The 9798-nt window shown below is 48.8% G+C and overlaps 1 protein-coding gene across 1 annotated transcript; it reads left to right on the top strand.

The window, feature by feature from the left end:
• Positions 1–2994: 2994 nt before the first annotated feature.
• LOC127587377 (40S ribosomal protein S27) lies at positions 2995–7732 on the top strand. The gene is made up of 4 exons (XM_052045670.1): positions 2995–3053; positions 4867–4975; positions 6433–6543; positions 7468–7732. Exons 1-4 carry the CDS (start codon positions 3048–3050, stop codon positions 7494–7496), a joined length of 255 nt encoding a protein of 84 aa, XP_051901630.1. The 5' UTR covers positions 2995–3047; the 3' UTR covers positions 7497–7732.
• The last annotated feature ends 2066 nt before the right edge of the window (positions 7733–9798 follow it).

Genomic DNA, 9798 nt, shown 5'->3' with positions numbered 1-9798 from the left:
CTCCAAGCATCTGTCCTGGGCCCAAAACATTGATGCAATCATGAAGATGGCATTGTAGTGGCTCTACTTTGTTAGGAATTTGAGGAGTTTTGGTATGTCTATAGATGTACGGCAGAGAGCTTTCTGACTGGTTGCATCATTGCCTGGTATGGAGGCTCCAATGCACAGGATCGCACGAGGCTGCAGAGGGTTGTAGACTCAGCCAGCTCCATTACGGGTACAACCCTCCCCACCATCGAGGACATCTTCAAGAGGCGGTGCCTCAAGGAGGTGACATCCATCATTAAGGACCTTCACCACCCTCTTCTCACTACTACCATTGGGGAGAAGGTACAGGAGCCTGAAGACCCCCACTCAACGATTCAGGAACAGCTTCTTCTGCTCCGCCATCAGATTTCTGAACAGTCCATGAACCCGTGAACACTACCTCATTATTCCTTTTTTTTCCACTATTTATTTACTTTGTAATTTATAGTTTATGTCTTTACACTGTACTGCTGCAAAATAACATATTTCACATCATATAAAACAGTGATAATAAACCTGATTCTGATCCAAATCATCAAATATATTCAAGGAGTTAGATATTGTTCTCAGGGCCAAGAACCTGTTTCCGTGCTGTATGACTCAGTGATGGGATGAATAGTCTCATTTTATGTCAACGGGTGTTGCCTTCACAAATGCTGAGGGGACGTTTGGTAGAGATATATAAAGAGTTGTAGAGCGTGGAAACAGGCCCTTTGGCCCATCAAGTCCGTGCCGACCCATTAACACTGATCCCATTTTATTCTTCCCACATTCCCATTGGTGAGACATTGGTGAGGCCAAATTTGGAGTATTGTGCACAGTTCTGGTCACCTAACTATAGGAAGGATATCTGTAAGATTGAAAGAGTGCAGAGAAGATTTACTAGAATGTTGCCAGGTCTTCAGGGGTTGAGTTACAGGGAAAGATTGAACAGGTTAGGACTTTATTCCTTGGAGCGTAGTAAAATGAGGGGAGATTCGATAGAGGTTTACAAAATTATGAGGGGTATAGACAGAGAAAGTGCGAGCAGGCTCTTTCCACCTAGATTAGGAGAGATAAGTACAAGAGGACATGGCTTTAGGGTGAAGGGGGAAAGGTTTAGGGGGAACATTAGGAGGAACTTCTTCACTTAGAGTGTGGAACGAGCTGCCATCTGACGTGGTGAATGCAGGCTCACTTAAATTTTAACAATAAATTGGATAGATACATGGATGGAAGAGGTCTGGAGGGTTATGGACAGGGTGCAGGCCAATGGGACTAGCGGAATAAAGTTTGGGCACACACTAGTTAAGGGCTGAATGGCCTGTTTTCTGTGCTGTAGTGTTCTATGGTTCAATGGTTCTATTCCCATCTACCACCCACCTACACATTAGGGGCAATTTACAGTGGCCTATTCGCCTACCAACCTGCCATTGGGATACGGCAGGAAATCGGAGACCCACCACATAAGTCAAACTCCACACAGACTGTAACACTCTATTCTGCATTCTGTTATCGCTTTGCTTTTGTAATACCTCAATGTACTTATTTATATATGTCATCTGACTGGATGGCATGCAAACAAAAGCTTTTCACTGTATCTCGGTACATGTGACAATAAAGATGAACTCTTGACCCTTTCACCTTATTTGTATATCTGCGCTGCACTTTCTCTGTAATAGTATCTGTAACATTATATTCTGCCTTCTGTTATTGCTTCTACCCCGATGTATCATAGAACCATAGAACACTACAGCCCAGAAAACAGGCCATTCGGCCCTTCTAGTCCGTGCCCAAACTTTATTCCACTAGTCCCATTCACCTGCACCCGGTCCATAAACCTCCAGACCTCTCCCATCCATGTATCTATCCAATTTATTCTTAACACTTAAGAGTGAGCCCGCATTTACCACGTCAGATGGCAGCTCATTCCACACTCCCACCACTCTCTGAGTGAAGTTTCCCCTAATGTTCCCCCTAAACCTTTCCTCTCATACTGATCTCTCCTAATCTAGGTGGAAAGAGCCTACTCGCACTTACTCTGTCTATACCCCTCATAATTTTGTAAACCGATATCAAATCTCCCCTCATTCTTCTATGCTCCAAGGAATAAAGTCCTAACCTGTTCAATCTTTCCCTGTAACTCAACTCCTGAAGACCCGGCAACATTCTAGTAAATCTTCTCTGCACTCTTTCAATCTTACTGATACCCTTCCTACTTATGTTTTGGAATGATCTGACCGGATGGCATGCAAAACAATGTATCTTGCAACATGAATGATAGAGAAATGGGGGGCTATGTGGGAGGGAAGGGTTAGATAGATAGTAGAGCTGGATAAAATGTCGGCACAACATCGTGGGCCAAAGGGCCTGTACCGTGCTGTAATAATAAACCAATGACCAGCATCAAAGGAACTGTGATGGCAGGATCTGGTTGGAGTAGCGGGAGTTTGTTCTCTTTGGTAGGGGAGGTAAGGGACCAGAGCTTGCAGGTATAAAACAAAGGGGAAGATAATGAAGGGCGATGTGAGGAAAAAAACTTTTTGTGGTTGGAACCTGGAATGCACTGCCTGCAGATGTGGTGGAGGCAGGTTCCACTGTGGTTTTCAAGAGGGAGTTGGATAAATATACGTTGAGGAACAATTTGTAAGGCTACGGGGGGAGGAGGCAGGGATGAGGTGGAACTGGAGAGTTGCCCTGGTAGGGAGCTAGCACAGACATGATGGGCTGAATGTCCTCCTGTTCTATAATTATGATTCCCAAGACTGCTTTTGTTAATTAGCAGCACTTTTGCGTGTTGGAAATGGATCAGTAGCTGATAAAATTCCATGTTAAGCAAAAACAGAATTTAAAATAAACAAAGGGGAAAAGTTTGGGTCTAGTCCATGCTGGAAGCACTGACCTTCCCAAAATGGCGGGCGCCAGCGACTTCCAGGCGGTGACGCATCGAACTTCCGGCCCCTGCGCCCCGGGAAACCCCGTTATATCCGGGTCCCTGGACGAGCTTCTTCCTTTTACCACGGCGGCGAGTCGACGCCAAGATGCCTGTGAGTGGCGTCGACGGAGGGAAGCGGGCAAGGGGGCGGCGGGAGGCTCGCCGCTGGCCGGCGAGCGGGCTGAAATGGTCGGGGAGGGAAAGCCGAGGGCATACGGGCGGAGAGTTGACGGCTGGTGGCCGAGGGTTTTTCCGATTGAGAGGCCGTTGGGGGGGTCCGGCCCGCCGCAGAAACATGGCGCGTCTCGTCCTCCGAGCGGGCGAACGACCGTTGCCCGGGAGCCGGCGCGCGCGGCCGGGGATCCGCCAATCCTCGCCCTCGCTCCGTCACTCGGGGCAACGGCGCTTGGGGGGTGCGCTACCCTATTACTACCTCCACCTCTCCTGTCAATCAAACCGCCGCCCCCCCCCTTGCTGGGGTGGGGGGGAGATCCGCCAGTCCTCGCCCTCGCTCCGTCACTCGGGGCAACGGCGCATAGGGGTGCGCTACTCTATTACTAACCTTCTCCCCGCTGTCAATCAAACCGCCGTCTCCCGTCGCAACGGCGCGAGGGTGCAGTGCCCCGGGAGCACGTGGGCGCGCTCGCAACTCGGCGGCGAAGAGGAATTAAAGGGGAGGTTCCCTGTGCAATTTGGGAGGACGGGGTGGGGGGATGCAAAGCGGCTTAATGTTGACGTGCAATGCGGAATGCAGCTGGGGAATTGGGTTGGGGGGTTTAAAATTTTAAGTTGGGGGATTTGGGGTTGAGAATTGGGGCCAAAGTTTGCAAGCTGGAAGCTCTGTAAAAGGGGGAAGATGGGGTTGCAGACTCTCTTGACGGGCTGGCATAGCAAATTCCCTTTGATGTGAAATTTTGGGGTGGACTTAAGGTGGGTGCCAGGTGAGGATTGCAAAAATGGGGGGGGGGGAGGAGGGGGCTGTATTGCAACCTGGGGTTGCAAAGCAAATGGATTTTGGTGTTTTCGGGACTGGGTAGAGGGGAAAATTGGAGTTGGTTGTGAACTGAAAGCAAATTGAGAAAATAACTGAGATATCTTGGTAAAGTACTTTAAATTGTTAAGCGGCACATTAATTACCAGAGGATGCTATCATAACCATATGGCCTTTGGCCATAATAAACATAGAACATTACAGCGCAGTAAGCCTGGGAGAAATCAGCTTGATGTAACAGTTCAGTCCTGATCTCCTTTAAAGTTTTATTTTTAAATTCTTGATGTTTTTTTGCTAGGCCTTGAATTTTCAGTTTAATTTTTAGCAAATAGTTAACATCCTTCATCAGAAAAATTGCAATGGCTTCTAAGATTGCCCTCCAGCAAGGGCTTAATTTAAGTTTTAGCATCTTCTTTGCTGGACTGATTCTCCTAGATCAGAGTTGGCACAAAATCCAGCTGCAGCAGACCTGTTGGGGCTGCCATCTTTCACGCAAGTTACTAAAGTAAAGCTCGTCTGTGCTCTTGGATCTTCGAGGTCTGACCATTGGCAGTGTTTACAGGGAAAATAGAGTTTTGAAAGACTGGTGCTGTGAGGGCTATGGAGAGCTGGCACAGAAGAGGACGTGAGGCCTGGGACAGATCAGCCATGATCATAATGAATGGCAGGGCAGGGGGTGCTACTATTTAATTTCCACTATCAAAGAGGAGGGGAACTGTCCCTGGTTTCTTTGCCGACAGTGGTTGGGGGGCGGGGAGGAGGCTGTAGGAATGCAAGGTCGTTCTGGAGCATGCCTTGTGTGTGGGATGTTGATGTACAAGTGGCAAGGCCTTGGATGGGCATCAGGACCTTGGCTGCAGTCCCAGCAGTGGGGGAGACTGTTCAAAGGGGGTGCTGGAGGCTCAGTGGCTCATGTTGTTGTTTCTGTCTGCAGCTGGCAAAAGATTTGTTGCACCCGTCTCCTGAGGAGGAGAAGAGGAAGCACAAGAAGAAGCGTTTGGTGCAGAGCCCGAACTCCTACTTCATGGATGTCAAGTGTCCCGGTGGGTGTTTTACCTGTTGCCAGTGTGGGGACTGGGCTCAGGATGTAGTGACGGCACAACTCGGTGTGATTGCTAACCCATGAACTCAGCTTGTACCTGTCTCCAGCTCGACATGGCAGTCACCTTTAACTTGGCACTGACTGGCGGTTGTGTTTCCATCACAGACTAGGAATGGGTAGATGTTGCCTGCAGTGTGTGCCTGCTGAAGAAATTTCACAATGTTAATCTCTCCTTGAGTGTGACAGGACAGCATAGAGGGAGCCTCACTCTATGTCTAACGCTTGGAATGTGTGTTGGGACGGTGTGGAGGGAACTTCACCCTGTGTCTGACCCTGGGAGTGTGCGATGGGACGGTGTAGAGAGAGCTGTCTAATCTCTGCTCTCCTTGTCCTGGGTGTGTTTGAAGATATAGTATCCTAACTAATCTCAGCAAGTTAGATTAGTTTATTGTCATATACACCAGGGTGCATATTGCCTGCTCACCACATAAACAGTATACGTGGTGGTAATAAATACAACAACAAATACAGCAAGTGCAAAACAACAGGACGGTGCAAAGATCAAAGTGCAGTTTGACAGAGGGCAAAAGGAAATGTCTTCCCCAGGGCACCAATGCTCAATACAAGAGGGCATGGCTTTAAAGCAATGGGTGGGAAGTTCAAGGGAGATATCAGAGGAAGGTTTTTCACCCAGAGAGTGGTTGGGGCATGGAATGCGCTGCCTGGGGTGGTGGTGGAGGCAGGTACATTGGTCAAGTTCAAGAGCATATGGAGGAATTTAAAATGGAGGGATATATGGGAGGAAGGGGTTAGATAGTCTTAGGCGAGGCTTAAAGGTCGGCACAACAATGTGGGCCGAAGGGCCTGTATTGTGCTGTACTGTTCTGTGTAAAGTGACAATAACGGAATAACTGAGAGAGGGAGAGTTAAGAGTCTGAGAACGTGGCAGCACCACCGGGAATGGGGTGTGAGAGAGGTGACTGGTTCAGGAGTCTGACAGCAGTGGGGAAGAAGCTGTTCTTGAGTCTGGTCGTCTGGGCTTTCAAGCTCCTGTATCTTCTCCCAGAATCCTTCAATTACTGAGAGGGGGAAAAAGTGTTTTTGCATTTGGCATGAGCTTTACTAAGTTTTTGTTGGATCATTTTCATATTTTCAATGCAATCTGGAGGGTGGCCAATCAGCCCATCAAGTCTGTGTTGCTCTTGGACCATTCCCAGCAGCTCCACTTATTTCCCTATTGTTTGCCACATGCCCATAAACTCCCCTGATTTGCTGCCTTCACTGAGGGGTAATTTACAGTGGCCAGTTAACCAATTAGCACATCTGCGGGGTGTGGGAGACCAGAGAGCACCCCCCCCCCCCGGGTTCTGTGGGGCAGTAGCACTAACTGCTGTGCTACCTCAGGTTTGAAATACGTGGCCCTTACTTTGCCCTGATTCTTGTGCTATTCTTTCCTAGGCTGCTACAAGATCACCACCGTTTTCAGCCACGCTCAGACTGTAGTGCTGTGTGTCGGATGCTCCACTGTACTCTGCCAGCCCACAGGAGGAAAGGCGAGGCTAACAGAAGGTGAGTGATGCTTGGGTGACTTGTACCAACTTGAGAGAGACAGCTGGGTGCAGGGTGGCTTACTGTGGGCATGACCTGTGTGTAGTGACCGGAGGACCTGATTCACCACTTCTGCACTACTGTCAGAGTGGTTGCTTGTGCTGACTGACTGTCCCAACTCTCACCTAATCACATTTTAGACATTACGGACTTTCTCCCAATTCATTGCTTTCACTGGTCATGATGCCTCCTTCTCATTCTGGGGGGGGTGTTTGCTCTTCTTCATTTCCCAGCCCGTCTCCACCTCCAACAGTTCGATAGCTTTTCTCAATTAAATAAAAGAAAACAAGGAATTGCTTTCAATTATCTGATTCTTCATGCACATGGCAGTCTTGCTTCAAGTGTAATCAGCTGCATTCTGTAAACCTGCCTGACCTGGGCTAAGAGATGGATCCCTAGAAGGACAAGCACTCGGGTTGCTGGGCGTAACCTGGTCCTGTGGGCTGTGACCCAAGAGGACAGAAGTGGCTGATAGCAGAACAGGGTGGACCTCTTTAATGGGGCAGTTGTCCCTCTGTTGCTCTGGGGACTGTCTGTTGGGATTATGACCTCTGAGATGAGAGTGCTGACACCTGGGCTTGGTTCACCTGGATGGAAAGGTCCCGTGAGATTTGAGAGAGATCCCTTCTTGCAGGGAGTGTGGATGGTGCAGTGGAGGTGAACACACACAGCTGGATTAAACACTCTGAGGAAGGGGGCTGTGCTGCTTTTGCCAAGAGACTTGTTGGGCAGCTGAGAGTACTGGGTGAGATCACAGCCCTCGAGCAGTGTCCTTGAACACCAGCTGCCCTGTTCCTGCCATGTGTGCTTGAGCAGGTCCCTTGTGTTTGCTGTGCTTCGGAGGGGCTGTCTTTTAACAGGCTTTTCTCTCTCCTTCCGTTGCAGGCTGCTCTTTCCGAAGAAAGCAACACTAAAGTGAAAGTTGCCATTTGAGGATGGACAGGCTGGGCCACTTCCACAGCTGGGTGTTGGGATTCTGAGTGACACTGCTTTACTCTCGGCATCTGGGAGTGTCATTGCTGAAGTTGGAGGGTTTGTGCCACTGCACTGTGGCCTTGACCCATCTGCTTTCTGTAGACTTTCAATCCTCTTGCTGGTATTGAGTTTTGTTAGAAATGTCAAATAAAATGACGTGATGTATTGACTTTTACCTGTGGCTTATTTACTCTTGATTTCAACTATGTCTGAAGCCAGTTGGCAGCTGGCTTGCGAGGCTTGGATGTAGTGTTGGGTAGTTTGCATTCCACTGAAGATTTGTCCAGTCCAGATGAAATGTTGACTGTCCTTCACCCTCCACAGATGCTGCCTGACCCTCTGGAGTTTCTCCAGCAGCTTTTTTTTGCCCCAGATTCCATATCTGAAGTCTTTTGTGTCTCTGTCCTCACCTGCTGTCTGTTGAAAAGTTTGGCCACAGTGGTTTTGATATGGGTGGCTTGGTCCATGTCCAGTGAGCTCTTATGTAAGTCGCAAGGTTGCTCCAGAGCCTTGAACCCGAGTTGTCCAGGCTGATGTGATACAGGCAGAGTGCTGCACAGTTACTACTGCTTGGATGTAATGCCTGCCCTGTAGGAGATCATGTGGCACACTGAAGAGCAGTCTGGTCCAACGCTGATCCCTAGATCATCACTGTTGTTTGTGGGACTTGGCTGAGTGTGGATTGGCTGCCACTCCCTGGAGTCAACAGCAGCGACTGTACTTAAAGGATTCACTGGTCTTAAAGTCCTTCAAGATGCCCTGAGGTCCCGAAGCATTCTGCCCCAGCCCTTCAATGCAACTTAAAACCAGTTACTGTTGCACATTTTCTTGCTGTTTAACAGGTGCTGTCTGTTGGCACAGCTCCTATGTACTGTGAACCAAGTTGGTGCTTTTGGACCATGGATGTCAACCCCTGGCAGTGGGGACCCTAACACTTTCCAACCCCAGAACCTGGTACTCTGGTTCTGAATGCAACAACCTGAATGCTAGAAGTATCTCCCTGTGGCTGCCAGTAAAGAGTGAGCTAGAGTGTCCAGAGTCCTAATCGCCGGTCTTGCAAACTGCACAAAGATAATTTAGGGTTCCTTGTCAAGTATCTTGTGTGTAGCTTTACAGCCAGTAATCTGTCTATTTGGGTCTTCTTACTGTCCTGTAAGGGGATGGTGGGGGTGTCTTAACGTAAATCTCACCATAATCTGCAGCAGGTTTAGCTAACCAATTTGGGAAGTTTTCATCTCGCAGATGAAGGGTCTCAACCCAAAACATCGACGGTCCATTTCCCTCTGCAGATACTGCCTGACCCACTGAGTTCCTCCAGCATCCTGTGTGTTGGAAGTTTTCATTCCCTGTTTCAGGCTAACTGTGTGTGTGTGTGTGTGTTCACAGTATTTCATGTCTGTGGTCTTGCCCATTCCTCCATCTCCTACCAGCTCCACCCCTATGACCCTCTGAGATCTTTGTGCTCCTCCTATTCGAGCCTCTTGGTGTTTCTCTAATCTGGTGCACTGCCACTGAGAGTAGTGAAAGGTTACTGGGGAGGCGAGTTGGGAGTGTGGAGCTGTTTTAGTCAGGTGGGCCATGATCTTATTGAATGGTGGAGTAGGCTCGAAGGGCCTTGTAATTCACGTGCAGGGTTTGCAGATCTGATTCAGGGTCCCAGCATCGGCAGTTCCTTTCCTCCCACAGATGCTGCTCGACCTGCTGAGTTCCTCCAGTAGATTGTTGCTTCAAATCTGCACGTCTGTATATCTCGAGCTGCCAGTTCTCCCTAAACCTCTCCACGCCTGTCGGATGCTCCTCAAAACAGATTCCTTTGACCAAGTTCACTCGTCGCATCATACCACCTCCCGATGAGGTCTGTGCTTGAATTGTGTTTGCTGATACTTCAGTGAGGGCTTGTAAGGGGAGCCGTGGTTGCATCAGTGTTGGGTGTAACAAAGGAACCAGTTTAATTGACTTTGTGACGTTGCTCATTTCTTGTTCTCTACTGTTCCCAAGCAACTACTGTTCCTTTCCCTGTTGTGGCTTCAATTGTTCCACAATTCCTGCAGATTTTCCCCAAGCTGCGTTGTTTTTTTTCCGGTTTCCAGTGACTTCTATACGTTCTTGACCAGTGGGAATGGTATCACAGCTGCTGACAGAAGCAAGGGAAGGTGCAAGTATTCCCAACCCTGGATCCAGGAGCAGTCCACAGCAGTTAAATGGGAATCTGCAGCACAATCCCACACCCTTCAGCGCAGG

The sequence above is a fragment of the Pristis pectinata genome, chromosome 40, assembly GCF_009764475.1.
Source record: "Pristis pectinata isolate sPriPec2 chromosome 40, sPriPec2.1.pri, whole genome shotgun sequence".
In the NCBI taxonomy this organism is placed as follows: domain Eukaryota; kingdom Metazoa; phylum Chordata; class Chondrichthyes; order Rhinopristiformes; family Pristidae; genus Pristis; species Pristis pectinata.
Note: the sequence above shows the minus strand (reverse complement) of the source record. Positions and strands in the feature narration are given on the sequence as shown.

Excerpts from the sequence above, each read along its gene's own strand:
- LOC127587377 (XM_052045670.1), top strand. Across the intron at positions 4,976-6,432 it reads CATGGATGTCAAGTGTCCCG|GCTGCTACAAGATCACCACC; the intron begins GTGGGTGTTTTA and ends ATTCTTTCCTAG. Across the intron at positions 6,544-7,467 it reads AAAGGCGAGGCTAACAGAAG|GCTGCTCTTTCCGAAGAAAG; the intron begins GTGAGTGATGCT and ends CTTCCGTTGCAG.